The sequence below is a fragment of the Brassica napus genome, chromosome C7 (genome assembly GCF_020379485.1).
Source record: "Brassica napus cultivar Da-Ae chromosome C7, Da-Ae, whole genome shotgun sequence".
NCBI lineage: Eukaryota > Viridiplantae > Streptophyta > Magnoliopsida > Brassicales > Brassicaceae > Brassica > Brassica napus.
The window spans coordinates 49,238,766-49,255,624 of NC_063450.1; the positions used below are offsets into that span (position 1 = coordinate 49,238,766).

Genomic DNA, 16,859 nt, shown 5'->3' on the forward strand with positions numbered 1-16,859 from the left:
TATATAGTTGCTAGTCCAATACACATACACACATATTGTATACTATATGGGTACACTTTTACTTTCTTTTAACTTTGCGTCGATATTGGCAGCCGCCTGTATTCGTAATATTAATAATTGATTGATTGTTAAATGAAATGCATTATTCTTTGTGATAACTTTAATGCACTTAAAGATCAACGTAGCATCCCACTATCTTCATTCACCACATTTCAGAAAATTAGAAATATGAACGACTACTTATTGTTATTTCCGGATATCTTAAGTAGGAGTTATTGGTTGTATTTTAATGGATTTGAAAATCCGAACTAAATTTAGTGTTATTGGTTTTACGATTTTTAAATCCGTATTAAAATCACGTGTTATTGGTTTAATGATTCATAAATTCTATATCAAATCAAGTGCTATTCAATCGTACGGATTTACTAATATATTTGATTTTATAATGGATTTGAATTGATTTGTTTGGATTTGTTTGGATTTTTTTGTTAAAAAATACAAAAACTCAAATCCGAGGAAAACCTCCGGATTTGCATATTTTACTTGGATTTATAAATACTACATAGATTTCTAAATCAATCAAAATATAGAAACCAATAACACCTCATAAGTCTTATTACTTATACCCTATTCATGCCGAACAATGTAGTTGTTAAAAAAAAAAACTGATATCACCTATATTTATCCAGTATTTTTTTAGATCAGTTTTTCGTCTACTTCTAACTGCTGACTAAAAGCATATACTTTCTCAGCGGAATTTCGAGGTGTTGATTTGAGGTATTATATGACATCAGATTTATATCTCTGCTCATTGCGAAAATTATAATTTTAAATACTATTAAATTAAATACTGAATCATATAAATTTTGATAGTAAATCTATAGAAACATATTTATTTTACCAAATTATATCTGATATGAATATTATTAAATTTATTTAGAAAATAATAAATCGTTAGGTCCCATATAAATTAAAAACTAGCTGAATTTTTTGCAATTTTTTGCAAAATGAGAAAATGTATTAGTAACCATCTCACAACCCATTATGGTGGAGATAAGTTTTTTTTTCTGTATTGTGAAAACATCCTCCTAAAAATTTTAATTTATCATTAATCTAATGGCACAAATATAATAAAAAGCGTCGTAAACATAAAGATAACCAACACTTCACTAGAATGGCCTTTTTACGTAAAAAAAAACCTACACTTCACAAAACCTTTTTGGACATGATATTAAAATTGTTAATTTTCTTAAATCTAGCAGACTTAACACCAAAAAGGTTTTAACTTATACCCCTTAACAATATCATTGCAAAGCGTTTTTTTCTTGTAGGCTAGCAATGTATAATTTTTTAAGATGCCAATTTCGGATATAATATTGAATTTTCCATAAAATAGCATGCTTTTATCCAAACATGTATTTAACACATTTCTATTCAAGATTTGGTAAAAAAAATTTGAAGATGCAACCACTAACTTCCATAATTTGGTCTACAAAAGTATAAAGTCCACAATTGTTTCAATTCAAAGTTAAGGAAAGTTAGTGATTGCTCATTCAATTAATTTTTTACCCATCATAAAAGGTCTAATGGTGGTTCGGTTAACGTCTCCTTGCAGGAGATAATTGTATCTAAGTTAGTTTCGATTAAAAACTATTTTACTTAAATTAAAAGTCTATTAGTATATTAATAATTAAATATATGATTGTAAAACATTCTTTAAAATATATATATATATATATATATATATAACATTTTTTAAAATATATATAACGTATAACTTTTGAAAAGTTTATGCTGTACGAAATTTAAATTATTAATGTTGGGGTCCGGACCGGTCACTTATAAATATAACTCTTCCATTCATTCAACAGATAATAATAATCCAATTTCATTTCTCCTATCCTAGAAAACTGCCATGCGAACCTTTCTCCCCACCGTCGGTTTCCTTCTACTCCTCCTTCTCAGCCACTATGGTGGCTTAACCGGAGCCACTGATGCCGAACATAGCCTCAGAGCCACCGATTCCCATACTCATCGCCACCGACGCCACCACGGTCACCGTCGCGGAGAAGAGTTTGAGTACTCAGCCTTATCTTGTAGAGCTTATTCAGCGTCTCTTGACGAGTTCGGCGCCGTAGGAGACGGTGTGACCTCAAACACGGCGGCGTTTCGCGACGCAGTGTCGCAGCTTAGCCGCTTCGCAGACTACGGTGGCTCATTGTTATTTGTTCCCGCTGGACGGTGGCTTACCGGAAGTTTTAACCTCACCAGCCATTTCACGCTTTTCCTCCACCGTGATGCTGTTCTCCTCGCCTCCCAAGTAAGCTTTTTTTCCCCTCCATCATATTAACTATTATAGAATTATATAATTAACTAGGAATATTCCCCGTGACACAAAACTCCACAAATGTCATTGATGAATATTTATCTTTCCTGTTGTAAATTTGTTGCTGTTGCATTCATATATACACGTGAGATTGTTGGCCAGCTTCTGATGATATATGGTTGGGCCATTCAATTTATGTTTTTGTTTCCTGGTGAATTATTAAAACTTTAAAAGTAGCACATATTGAAATTGTAATAAACAAAAGCAAACTATTGATTAGTTGACTAAAGTTTACAAAAGCAAAAAAGTAACGAATAGTCATTAACAAAAGCAACAAAGTAATGAATAGTCATTAATTTTTTTTTTTTTTTTTGCTAAAAGTTTAATAGTCATTAAACTTTAGTTGACCTATAAGATTAATGACCATTCGTTACTTTTTTGCTTCTGTAAACTTTCTACTAAAAGCAAACTATTGATTAGGTTTAAAATGCGTTTACTCTAAAAGTAGAGGAGAGTTAATCAAAGACGACAAAATAGGCAAAGAACCTAAAGTTAGTGGGGATCGTTTTAAGAGTCTGCGACCATTGTTAGGATGATCTCTCACCCGTACATTTCAATTCCATCTCTCAGCCAACAGCCACAAGCTACTTTTGGGCCTTGGTCTAAAATAATAGCTTTATCATTTCCACCATATGAGACCCTTTTGAAAAAATAATCATGTAAAAACTTTCTGACCCTAGTTGTAAAATTATAGATTTAGTAAATGCAATATTAAGATATTAGTTATGTTACTTAGTATTAGTTTTTCATTTTTTATAAAAAAAAAACTAAGAAAAATAAAGTCGAATATAGTTAATAGTTCATGTCTAGTGTCTAATAATAAAGTTTGCCTAGTTCTAAGCTAATTATAAAAATTGTTTATCCTAACGTTATTTGTAGGAAGAAAGTGATTATGAAGTGATAGAGCCATTGCCTTCATACGGACGAGGGAGAGACACAGATGGTGGAAGATTCATCAGTCTACTTTTCGGTTCAAACTTAACCGATGTGGTTATCACCGGTTAGTAGTTCAATTAGTGCCAAATTAACAGAAATACTGAAATTTTCGCAATTCAAATTGAGCTTTATTTTGAAAGGTGAGAATGGGACTATTGATGGACAAGGAGAGCCATGGTGGGGAAAATTCAAGAGAGGAGAACTAAAATACACAAGACCTTATTTGATTGAGATTATGCATTCTAACGGAATCCAAATCTCCAATCTCACCTTCTTGAATTCTCCTTCTTGGCATATCCACCCGGTTTACAGCAGGTAAAAAACTCACCCGGTTTAACAACTCGGTTACCAAATTCTAAACCGGTTTTGTTTATCTTATTTAAACATGTGCAGCAACATTGTTATCCAAGGTTTGACAATATTAGCACCGGTCACCGTACCAAACACCGACGGGATTAACCCAGGTACAAAAATCATTCCGATAACCGGTTTAGTATAATCTGGCTGAAACTCAATCCTGTTTATTTTTAGATTCTTGCACGAACACGAGGATCGAAGATTGCTACATTGTCTCCGGAGACGATTGTATCGCCGTGAAGAGTGGATGGGATCAGTACGGAATCAACTACGGCATGCCCACGAAACAGCTCTTGATCCGACGGCTCACATGCATCTCACCTGACAGTGCTGTGATCGCACTAGGTAGCGAGATGTCCGGTGGCATTGAGGATGTTCGAGCTGAAGACATCGTGGCCATTAACTCTGAGTCTGGAATCAGGTATGTAACCAAAAAAAACAAACCTGTTTAGTTTGGTTCGGTTTGATTAAACCGGAATCAAAACATGCAGGATTAAAACAGCGGTTGGACGTGGAGGGTACGTGAAGGATGTGTACGTACGAGGCATGACGATGAAGACAATGAAGTATGTCTTTTGGATGACCGGGAGTTACGGTTCGCATCCAGACGAGCATTATGATCCGAAAGCGTTACCGGTTATTCAGAACATTAACTACCAAGACATGGTCGCAGAGAACGTGACCATGCCGGCTCAGTTGGCTGGAATAACGGGAGATGAGTTTACTGGGATATGTATCTCTAACGTGACGATCACGCTTTCGAAGAAACCTAAGAAAGTGCTTTGGAATTGTACTGATGTTTCTGGTTATACAAGTGGTGTGACTCCGGAGCCGTGTCAGCTGTTGCCGGAGAAGCAGCCGGGGACGGTTGTGCCGTGTAACTTCCCGGAGATGCCGATTCCGATTGAAGAAGTGAAGCTACAACGTTGTTACACCAGAAGAAGGCACATGTGAAGATGAAAACGTTTTATTTTATTTTACAAATACGTTTCTTGGATTATAAGTAAACGTTTTATCAAATGGGATGGATGGACTTTATTGAATATTATACAAAAGTTTCTTAAATATTCTTCTTGATCATTAGAGGAAATATAAAGAAGAGAGGGTTAACATGGGTCCATTTATTTTGTAATAATGAAGTTGAGAGACCAACGTAACTCTCCCACACTTGAGACGTGTTTTTTCTGTAGAGCTTCTTATTTTCATGATACATAATCTATACAAATCTACTCAAATGAATTGAATCAAAAGGATAATGATCTCCAACAATGGAATATATTAATGTTTTGAAGAGTCCACTCTCTTTTTATAGTGACTAGATCCTTTCTCCGCGCTACGCGCGGATAATATATTTAATTTTTTTACATTTATCATTTTATTTGTATGTGAATTTTTGTATATTAAATTATATATAACTAATTTTTAAATTTGATTTTTTTTATATTTTTAGTTTGAAATAACTATTTCTATTATATGTAACACAATTAACTATTAAAATATGAAGAATCAAGTCCGAAATTTTAGAGTTATGTTAAAAAAAAATAATGTATAGAATATAAATTATCTTAGTTTAAAAGATCGGAATCTCATCTCGAATAAATTCACAAAAAGTAAAAGTACTTCAATAACCTAATTAAAATATAAAACCTTCTTTAAAAAAAGAGTACTTAATAATATTTTTTTACGTGTAATAGTTGAAAACTGACAATTGAATATCGATCTAAAATAATATTTTAATATATCTAATGGTAAAATATTAATTGTAATAAACAAATTTTGAATTTTGTAATATTACATGAGTTAGAAGTCTTTAAAATCTAAAATCTATTTTATTAACATAATATATTTTTTATTCATTTATTATTTTGACGTTACAAAATATTGCTTTAGTTTTATTTGTATATTAATTTTTTAATAATTTAGTTTCTTTTAAAGTAATTTTAAAATTATCAAGAATATAATATATTTAAAATTATTTATTTAAATATATCCAAATATGATATCTCATTTTTATGTGTGTATGCGTTGAGCATATTTAATTTGTAGTTTGTATATTTAATAACACATTTTTGCGTGATGTTCTATGGTTTTAATAAATGTGTTGTCATTTCATTTTTATTACTACTAATATGATTTTCTTAGTGATCAGTGATAATGTATTTTTAACGTTATGTATTATATTTTATCGTATTTTTTCTAACTCTTCATGCTGACACTTTTAGAATCATTTTAATTAGAAAATAGGTTTAACGATGTAAATAAAATTGTGTATGTTGTAAATTCAGACTTTTTAGTGTAATTGAACACTTTCAATTATGGAAATTATATTATGATTTTATTTTACTAAATATTTCTTTATGTGTATATTTTTTGTTTTATTTTTTATTTTTACAATTTTATTGCCTTATTCTTTAATTGCAGATAATTTATATTTCTAATTTTTGTTTCATATACCTTAAAAGTCTTCGGTTGATTTTTGTTTGTGTTCTTTCTCCAATTACAATGTACAGTTCGACCGTTTTTTTTTTATTTCATATACTTTTGATACATAAATATATCAAAACCTAATAAAATAAAATATAAGTTTATGAAATTTAAAAATTAAATACAAATGAATACCACAAAATCAAATATTTTCTTTTTATAATTTATAAAATATTTGAAATTATATCTTTAATTATATAATTCTAAAAACTTAATAGTTATATAAATTAATAAAATATTTTAGCATCAACAATCATTAATTTTAAAAGTTTTATAACTTAGTTTAAACTTAACTGCAGTCCTTTCTTTTGTATTATTTACTACTTATATAAAACATCATACATTATAATATTTTTAATGGTAATTGATTTACTTCACTTTATTTATGTTAAAAGTTAAAACACAAATTGACATGCAGTCATAACATTTCACATTTCATATACTTGAATGTTTTTCATTCTCTCCTACACAACAAAAATAAGTTACTATGCATCAAACATATTGAAAACCTCTGAATAGTTTCTTTCTATATCCACCAAAACTTGAATCCTTTCTTTATCTTGGCTTCTGGTCTCAGAAAATCATCGGTTTCGTCGGTACTTTAGGAATGTAGTTCCAAACTTCCATGGCCGGAACAAATTAAGTGAATGATGCAAATTACGGCATGAATATTTATCCAAAGAAATTGCTACTTGCTCTACTCTTGTCTCTGCTGTTGTTTTAGCTTTTATAACATCCAAACTTCCCATTTATCTTAAGAAAACACATATATTTATTAAATTACAATGAATCCAAGAACAGGCCTGTGACTAACCATAATATATCATTCAACTAACCACACCATAACATCAACAAACCATACTAAAACCAGAGAACGCTCTTACTCCTTTCCAGAAACATGATCTAAAATTTTATGATATCAACTTAAATTTATCCCTGACTGCAAGTGTACTCAATTGACTGCAACTTTTTTTTCAAAGCGTCGATGATAACCTGAAAATGAAGGATGCTTACATTGATAGATCTTAAATTCCGCCATAAAAAAAAACGGTCCCTTTCTGTGTGACCATGCAATCCTAAGGTGATTATACAAATGAAATACGATAGCAACTGAAAGCAATATTATTTGTGAACCAAGCAGACAACAGTTAAAGGCGTAGTATCAGCTATTTTATTACTCCAAAACCAAAGAAAGCCACACTGTATAGTTAAAAAAAAAAAAAAATCTCGACTCATGAACCTATATCAGCTATTTAACTATGCATTAACGTAGGAATTTAAGAAGGACACAAACCAAATAATATTAGACTTGTTAAAAAGGCATATATGCTTACGAAGTAGTCAAACTCGTCGACATTGCAGTCAGATGCAGGCATGTCATCCCCATGAAAGTCCTCATCTAAGTCGTCGTCAATATCTTCCGTTTTATCATTCATCAACACTGTCCATGTACAGAGCATCCTCGGCCTGGTAATTAGACATTTATTTAGTTGTATAAAAGGCACCTGCACATGTCGAGAAGAACCTTTATTAGTGTACTATGAAAGCAAACGACCACAGCAGTATCTTCTTACAACCGATTGCGGCATACGACCACATATACTTAAGTGAATAGAAGATCTAAATGATGTTCTGGACACCATATTAATATTTCGTAGAGAAAGGTTCTAGCAATGATCAATTATTGTTTTGTTGAAACTTGGTGTTACCATGTTATATGTGATGCAGCTCTTGTCAGACAATGATTCTACAGCACCAAAATACCCAGCAAGAACCAAAGTGATCCTAGACAATCCTAAATATGTTCACTGGTATTAGAAGGCACTGATGAATATAAAAACCAAACAAACGAAATTTGACCTTATCTTTAGTGTAATAATTGATGAGAGAATTAGATACAATACAGAACATCAGAAGAAGGAGCCAGTATATCATATCTTTAAAGACAGTGAATAGAGGCACAAATAATGGAATCTAAGACTGACCTAGGATCCTTCCAGTACTGGTGCACTGTCACCAAGCGGTTGTAGCATCAAACTGTACTTTTGAAGCTTGAGAGTTTGGTCATGGCTTACAAAAGGTACACATAAGTATTCATTCTTTGGTGTTAGCTTTAACACCGAGAAGGCATTTAAACTCTGCAACCTGCACATACCTTAAACAAAGAAAAAGAAAAGAGAGTGGTCAGTATTAGGAACAATGAATGATAAGCATTTGTTTCTCTTGAGAAAGAAATAAAAATATGTGTAACTTTTAAAAGATAAGGTGATGGAGGTAATAATAAACTCACGATGGCCTTAGCAAATCAAATACTGATGTTACAAATGATCCACCAATATGCCTCCGCTTTGCTTCGTTGTCTTTTAGCTGAGGATATGTCTGCCTCTGCATGTTTCAGCCTGGCAATTCTTGTTGGAATAAGCTTGAAGATAAATGAAGAAGCATGAAGACTTGCGATACAAGTAATCCTAATCTAGTTGAGATTTGAGATAAAGACAAATATGTTTTAGGAGTTATCTATAACACAAGTTAGTTAGGATTATGTTTACTTGTTATCTATATAATAGATCCATCGAGTTATGATTGGATCAAGTGTGTGAGATTGAACAAGCTCAAGGTTGTTTGAGTTAGTTTTGCCTTGAGATAAATAAGAGAGTTATTCTTATAGTTCAATTGCATTGATCTCTTTGGTTTCAATATTTGGTATCAGAGCTTAAGTTGAAACCATGGGGGATCTTACGGTTTCTACATCAAAGCCGAAGGAGACAGGATCGTCATCAATAAAGTGTCCAGTGCTGAATGCTACTAACTATACAGTATGGGCAATCAAGATGAAGATTCTATTAAAATTACACAAAGTTTGAGAGAGAAGATGCAGACGACGAGAAAAATAACATGGCCATGGCCTTGTTAGTACAATCAATACCCGAAACTCTAGTTTTACAAGTCGGAGAGCTGGATACTGCGAAGAAGGTTTGGGATGCTGTTAAAACTAGACACATGGGTGCTGACAGAGTAAAGGAGGCTCGACTACAAACGCTTATGGCGGAGTTCGACCGGCTGAAGATGAAGGATAATGAAACTATTGACGAGTTTACAGGTAGGATTTCTGAAATCTCTTCGAAATCTGCTGCACTTGGAGAAGAGATTGAGGAACCAAAGCTCGTTAAGAAGTTCTTAAAGATTCTTCCACACAAAAAGTACATACACATAGTCGCAGCTTTGGAGCAAGTATTAGATCTTAAAACAACTGGTTTTGAGGACATAATTGGACGACTTAAAGCGTATGAGGAACGCATTAATGCAGAAGAAGAGACGTTGGAAGAACATAGCAAACTAATGTATGCAAGCTCAGATCAGCAGTACGGTCATAGCTCCAATGGAGAAAATCGAGGAAACAATACCGACGGCAGAGGCCGTGGTCGGGGAGGAAGGTTCAATAACAGAGGAGGAAGAGGTCGTGGACGGTACGTCTATCAAGTTCGAGACACAGCAAACATTACATGTTATCGGTGCGATAAATTGGGACACTACGCAAGTGACTGTCCCGACCGTTTGCTCAAACTGCAAATAGCACAAGAGACTAAAGAAGAAGATACTGCTCTGGCTGACGAGTTGATGTTAAATGAAGTAGTGTTTCTCAACGAGGAAAGGGTGAAACCTGAAGTTTTTAGGGAAAACTTAAACAACAACGTGTGGTACTTGGACAATGGGGCTAGCAACCACATGACGGGAAATCGATCATACTTTACCACACTTGATGAGACTATAACAGGAAAAGTTAAGTTTGGTGATGACAGTCGCATTGACATTAAAGGGAAAGTCTCTATTAGCTTCGTTCTCAAGAATGGAGAAAGGAAGACGATGTCAAATGTATACTTTATACCAGCGCTGAGGAGCAATATCATAAGTCTAGGACAGGCTACTGAGACAGGATGTGAGATACGGATGAAGGAGGATGTCTTAGAACTATATGATCGAGACAGCAAGCTACTAATACGCTCCAGTAGAGGAAGAAATCGTCTGTATAAAGTTGCACTTGATGCTGAGAGTCCTTCGTGCTTACAGATTATAACGTCTGATGTCTCGAGCAAGTGGCACGCGAGACTTGGACACATTAACTTTGAGAACATGCGTCAAATGGTTGATAAAGAGTTAGTTACAGGAATACCAAAGATTATGGTGATGAAGAAAACATGCGTATCCTGTCTACTTGGTAAGCAACCAAGACGGTCCTTTCCAGCTGCAACTACCTACCGAGCATCAAAGAAACTCGAACTCATACGTGGTGATCTCTGTGGTCCAATTACACTACCGACGATTGGGAGAAACAGATACGTGTTTGTATTGATTGATGATTACTCTCGTTACATGTGGACGATTCTTATGAAGGAGAAGAGTGAAGCCTTTGCAAAATTTAAGAAGTTTAAGGTATCTGTTGAATAAGAAGCTGCAGTCTCAATCAAAACATTCCGTACCGACAGGGGTGGTGAGTTTACATCCAGAGAATTCAACATGTTCTGCGAAGAGAGTGGTATCGAGAGGCATCTAACTGCGCCATACTCCCCCCAGCAGAATGGAGTAGTGGAGAGACGCAATAGAACAATATTGGAGATGACGAGGAGCATACTGAAGCATAGAAGTGTTCCTAATTACATGTGGGGAGAGGCAGTAAGGCACACTACGTACCTTATATACAGAGCTGCGACCAGAACACTTGATGCCGCGACTCCTTACGAGGTGTTCAAAGGGAGCAAGCCTAACATTGCCCATTTACGAGTATTTGGTTGCGTTGGATATGCGAAAGTAGAGGCGCCACACGTCAAGAAGCTAGATGACCGGTCACGAGCTCTGATCCACCTTGGAACAGAGCCGGGGACCAAGGCTTATCGTCTCGTGTGCCCTAAGAGTAAGAAAATTACAGTTAGTCGAGATGTAGTGTTCTTGGAGGACGAAGGCTGGAGCTGGATCAGTCAAGAGAAGGAAACCGATATTGGTTCATTCAGTATCAACTTAGGAGAGTTTGGAAACAGAGGATTGAAAGAGATCGAGTTCAGTATGGAGTCTGATGAGTGCACTAAAGACACTATAACAGAACAGGTTGGTGATCATACAGAAGCTGAGAATGAGGTTATAGAGATCTCAGACAACGAAGAAGAACAACAGGAAGAACCACAGCTGAGACGCTCAACCAGAGCAAGAACAACACCAGAGTATCTATCTGATTATATTCTGGTGGCTGAAGCCGAGTGTGAGACGCTCCTTATGGCAATTAACGATGAACCGTGGAACTTCTCTGAAGCTAAAGGTATGAAAGTGTGGCTAACAACGTGTGAGGATGAGATACTTTCGATAGAGAAGAACCAAACGTGGGTTCTAGTTGACTTACCTGCAGGAGTTAAGTCCAATGGATTAAAGTGGGTGTTCAAGATCAAACGGAACCCGGACGGAAGCGTGAACAAATACAAAGCAAGACTGGTAGCAAAGGGTTATGTGCAGAAACATGGAATAGATTATGACGAGGTGTTCGCCCCGGTTGCTAGGATCGAAACAATCAGGCTTATCATTGCCTTGGCTGCGTCTCATGGTTGGGAAGTGCATCACTTAGACGTAAAGACCGCATTCCTTCACGGGGATTTGAAAGAGGAAGTCTACGTATCACAGCCTGAAGGTTTCGAGGTTAAGGGCAGTGAGGAGAAGGTCTACAAACTGTCTAAAGCGCTCTATGGTCTAAAGCAAGCTCCCAGAGTATGGAATGATAAGCTCAATCAGATTCTCAGGGAGTTAAACTTTACAAGATGCTCTAAGGAACCTTCACTATACCAAAAGAAACGTAACAAAGATCTTCTTATTATTGCAGTATATGTGGATGATCTACTGGTAACAGGTTCTAACTTGAAGATGATAACTGAGTTCAAGAGGGAAATATCAGCCAAGTTCGAGATGAGTGACTTGGGAAGGTTGACTTACTACTTGGGGATTGAGGTATTGCAGCATGACGATGGGATCACCTTAAGGCAGGAGAGATATGCGACTAAAATCTTGTCTGAGACGGGGATGGATGACTGCAATTCCGTTCATGTACCAATGGATGGAAGCTTGAAGCTATCAAAGGGTGAAGGAGAAGCATCAACTGATGAGAAGAAGTACAGGAGGAGTATTGGCTGTCTGCGCTATCTTGTTCACACAAGACCTGACCTCTCTTACAGCATTGGAGTCTTGAGTCGGTATATGCTTGATCCTAAGGAGTCGCACGATGCTGCACTAAAGCATGTTCTAAGGTACATACGTGGAACACTCGGCTACGGACTGACCTATGGACGTGCAGACAAAGCAAAGCTCCTAGGCTACAGCGATAGTTCTCTCAATGTGGACGTCGACGACGGAAGAAGTATAACAGGGAATATGTTCTATCTTGGAGAAAGCCCCATTACATGGTGCTCACAGAAACAAGAGGTTGTGACACTGTCGTCTTGTGAAGCTGAATTTATGGCAGCTACTGAAGCAGCCAAGCAAGCGATATGGCTTCAAGAACTCTTGAGTGAAGTCACAGGCGAGGAATGCGAGAAGGTAATCATCCGAGTAGACAACAAATCTGCGATATCACTGACCAGAAACCCAGTCTTCCACGGACGTAGCAAGCACATACACAGAAGGTACCATTTCATCAGAGAATGTGTAGAGAATGGACAAGTGGATGTTGAGTTCGTCGCGGGAGACAAACAGAAAGCTGATATACTCACTAAGGGACTTGGGAGAATCAAGTTCAAGGAGATGAGGGAGTTCATTGGTGTTCAGGATTCAACAGAAAGCAACTTCAAGCTTAAAGGAGGGAATGTTGGAATAAGCTTGAAGATAAATGAAGAAGCATGAAGACTTGCGATACAAGTAATCCTAATCTAGTTGAGATTTGAGATAAAGACAAATATGTTTTAGGAGTTATCTATAACACAAGTTAGTTAGGATTAGGTTTACTTGTTATCTATATAATAGATCCATCGAGTTATGATTGGATCAAGTGTGTGAGATTGAACAAGCTCAAGGTTGTTTGAGTTAGTTTTGCCTTGAGATAAATAAGAGAGTTATTCTTATAGTTCAGTTTCATTGATCTCTTTGGTTTCAATAATTCTCTCTAGGTCAGCCTCTCTGTTTTCAGCTCTGCCACTTCCTTGGCTTTGTTTTCGAGCTCTATATCGCAAACTTCAATGATATGGTAAAAGTGAGTTGAGTTGGTTAAGAAAAGAGAAGGAGATAGTGGAGTTGATTATAAGTGCTAGGGATTGGTTAATTTCTTTTCATACTCCATTTATTCTCATAGAAAAATATAAAAATCTGAGGCTAGCAAAATACCTTGTATGATCAACACGAAAGAGATCCTACTGTCTCAGCCCCAGCTGCTGACTGCAACAAAACAAAGACGAACCACATACTGTCTTAAGTTAGATTCTTAAGTTTTAGTTTAGAATATAAGGAGAGAGTAAACTGTTTAACCACATACTACCTTTTCTTACAGGAAGAACTTTTTTGGATGCAAACGTTTCCGCAGCCGTTGGATCCGAATAGATGTAAATCGTTTGAGAGCTTCGCCCACATCTTTGGCGTCAGATAAGCTGCTCAGAAGAGAAGAAAGGTATTTCTGAAAAATCAGGGGCATACTGAAACGTACGTTGCTCCAATGGTTTAAAGGCGATCATCCAATCGATTACATAGAAAAGGGAGAGAGGGAGGAAAGTGAATACGGTAGCGAAATTGTGAGGTTATTCACATTAATGAAGCAAAGTGGGACGTGGAAGATAAATCGGATTTTTAACCGGTCTCTTTAGGTTTTGTCGGCTGAAGGAAGATAACGGAGACGAAAGGTAACTTGACAATGATGCTGACATGGCAACTTGTGATAGGTTGATTTAATTTGCAGACGTGGATGGCCTCACTGATGCTAGTATCTTCCTTTTAGTTATTGTATTGTATGTATTGTATGATGTCTCTCCATCTTGTATCTTAAACTGCTACATTAAACAGATAACGTTTTATACCTTTTGATGTGCAATTTTTATATAGTGACAAAAACAAACCTGTCGTTATACAGAAAGTTGTCTAATTATGGAGTATTTGGTCTCTTGGTCTTGAACAAATAGGATTGCACCCCCATTGAGTCTGACTTTTTCAAATATATTTGTCAACCAATCTTTCTTGTCTTATTCGTTTTGGCCAGATGATTTGTTTCATATAATATGACATCAACGCGGTCCAGAAATCGAAATTATGATCCATTTATGTTGGTGTTAATTTTTTTCTGAAAAAATTTATGTTAGTGTTTTTAACTTTCAAAACTGCGAGGGTAACATATAACACACAGATTCTCTATCTGATTAATCAATCTATCTTTGAAGTAAAAACTAGTTAAAAATATACTCTCAGTAAGGTGTTACACTTGCAGAAAACAGTCACCAGTACTAGAGGCTTATCAGTAATCATAAACTTTTTTTTAGAAAAACCATAATAAAAAAGAAGCTTTTGCTTAGGACACAAGTACAAGTACGAGTAGCAGTTCCTTACATGTTGCAACGGAAAGTTAACGTCTACTAGTCCTCGTCATCGATCTGCTTTTGCTCCCCGTCTAAGAGAGAAACAACGTTTGAAATAGTTACACGAGAATGAGATGCCAAAACTATATCATCATGCAAGATTGTTGTATCTATGGTAGGGTATTGGTCAAAATCCGATGAAACAAAACTCTATTAGAGTATTAGTATTGGTGTATGTGGTTTAGTACTGGTTTAATCTGTTAACTAAACCAGGAACAGCACACTATATAAAGTGTTTGTACTCTGTACATTTCTTATTCATTAATCGATAAGAAAAGTCTGTTACAAGTTTGCTAGATCATCTTCTTCGTTCAAGCTCGAGCTTCTCTAACAAACTCGTTATTTCTTCTGTCTCCGCATCATGAGATGCCAAGACTCTATGATTGTGCATGCTTGTTGTGGTAGAGTATCGGTCGACAGAATCCAGTGAAGTAAAACTCGTTCTGTCTTTTGCCTCCGCAGCATGAGATGTCGAAACTATATCATCGTGCATGCTTGTTGGACCTATGGTAGGGTATTGGTCAAAATCTGACGAAAATAAATTCGCTATGACTGTTGACAACGCACTATTACGACACGAACTAAATAAATTGCCCGATCGTCGACGAGATCTGGTAGGGTATTGGTTCAAACCCGTTACCTCTGTCGATTTAAAAATTCGAAATTGTTAGTCACTAACCAGAAGATATATCAAGGTATATGTCAAAGATCTGAACTTACGAGGCCAATGGGGATATTGATATATATTGTTGTGATATGAGAATGTTCGTCTATAATCTTGAGCATGTTGGTACTTGGACGAAAGGAGAAAAATTAGGAGACAAAAAAGGCCTCGAATCAGCACCCTCTGGAGTCATACTCATAAGCATATACATCAAAAAGTGAGAAATTTTCTAGAATACAAAACAGACACAGAGACCAAATCAGAGATAGAGACCCAATTGTAGCTCCTGCTCCGCATCGACGAGATGATACCATCTTTCCAGGCAGAGCCAACCATGAAGCCTTGACGATAAGATATTTCCATATCCCGAGTGTCCAATGTCCGTGACAAGTTGAGCATCTTATTTACATCAATTAGATTTGATGTTTCTCCCTGTAAAAATTTAGCCACCATGTCTAATATTAGACAAATGAAAAACTACTAAATGTAAATGTATATCAGAAGTCAAAATTAAGAAACACACCTTAGACGTCTCTGGACTGTTATTATTATCATCATCCTCTGATGCAATTTTGGTCAAAGTTACATCAACCATTTCAACGATCTTCTTGATGAAATCCAACTCTGAAATTAAACTGCAAGAAAATAAAAGTTAAAAACCCTTTAAATCATATAAAATCTAATCTTTTGGCCATGCATTACCTTCTTTTCTGATAGGTCAGTCCAATTAATTTAGCTACGTATCTCAAAGCTTTCTTCCATTTTATGATCCTGGAACTGCGATGCTTTTTCTGTAATGCTACAATCTTTTTCCCGAACTTTCCGCTCTGTTCCTTGACGTGGGAAGTCTTAACTTTATAGAAGATTGGTATGGCGAAGTCAATTTTCTCAGTCTCTAAGCATTTTCTGATCTCAACCAGCTCGTCTAAACACCACTCTGACTCCATGTAGTTAATGGAGAAGATGACGATTACGATCCTTGACCTTCTGATATGTTTGAAGAGATTCTTTAACGGCTCTCCAACAGCGTCGTCGTCCGTGAACACATTCACATTGCTATCTTTCAAATGATGTTTGAGATGTGGCAATAATTTCTGCCGCTCGTCTTTGCCTCGGAAGTTGATGAACAATTGAGGCATGTTTTTGCTTTTCCCCATCTCACACACCAAGTTGGATCTGCATGCATGTGTGCCCTGTCGGAGAGATTTTTTTTTTATGTTTATGAATGGTTAGAATAAAAAATCAACCAAATAACAAAAGTCAACCAAAGGCAAAGGAAAAAAACATTCGCCAATTAGGGCATCATATTATGTAAGCGAATTAATTTGTGTCTATTTTGCAAATGATAGTTGACGTGATGAGCACTTAAGTTTGAGCATCTCATAACTGATTTTCTTTTTTTTCTTTTCTCATAACTGATTTTCTATAGTTTAGCAATTAACATTTT

At 35.7% G+C, this 16,859-nt stretch overlaps 2 protein-coding genes and 2 long non-coding RNA genes across 4 annotated transcripts; 1 reads left to right on the top strand and 3 right to left on the bottom strand.

Annotated features, from left to right (window-relative positions):
• The first annotated feature begins 1,795 nt into the window (after positions 1-1,795).
• Positions 1,796-4,746, top strand: LOC106434695 (probable polygalacturonase). Its single transcript, XM_013875552.3, has 6 exons — positions 1,796-2,320; positions 3,266-3,386; positions 3,463-3,637; positions 3,716-3,786; positions 3,854-4,100; positions 4,171-4,746. Exons 1-6 carry the CDS (start codon positions 1,916-1,918, stop codon positions 4,631-4,633), a joined length of 1,482 nt encoding a protein of 493 aa, XP_013731006.1. The 5' UTR covers positions 1,796-1,915; the 3' UTR covers positions 4,634-4,746.
• Positions 4,747-6,886: 2,140 nt separating this feature from the next.
• On the bottom strand, positions 6,887-8,579 carry LOC125590085. The gene is made up of 2 exons (XR_007326294.1): positions 8,454-8,579; positions 6,887-8,318 (listed from the first exon to the last, which is right to left on the bottom strand). It is a non-coding gene; the product is annotated as an uncharacterized LOC125590085 (long non-coding RNA).
• Positions 8,580-13,298: 4,719 nt separating this feature from the next.
• Positions 13,299-14,923, bottom strand: LOC125590086. Its single transcript, XR_007326295.1, has 3 exons — positions 13,665-14,923; positions 13,514-13,564; positions 13,299-13,363 (listed from the first exon to the last, which is right to left on the bottom strand). It is a non-coding gene; the product is annotated as an uncharacterized LOC125590086 (long non-coding RNA).
• A 662-nt stretch (positions 14,924-15,585) lies between these two features.
• LOC106434680 (protein PHLOEM PROTEIN 2-LIKE A8-like) lies at positions 15,586-16,569 on the bottom strand. The gene is made up of 4 exons (XM_013875540.1): positions 16,115-16,569; positions 15,936-16,047; positions 15,724-15,844; positions 15,586-15,641 (listed from the first exon to the last, which is right to left on the bottom strand). Exons 1-4 carry the CDS (start codon positions 16,567-16,569, stop codon positions 15,586-15,588), a joined length of 744 nt encoding a protein of 247 aa, XP_013730994.1.
• Positions 16,570-16,859: the final 290 nt, after the last annotated feature.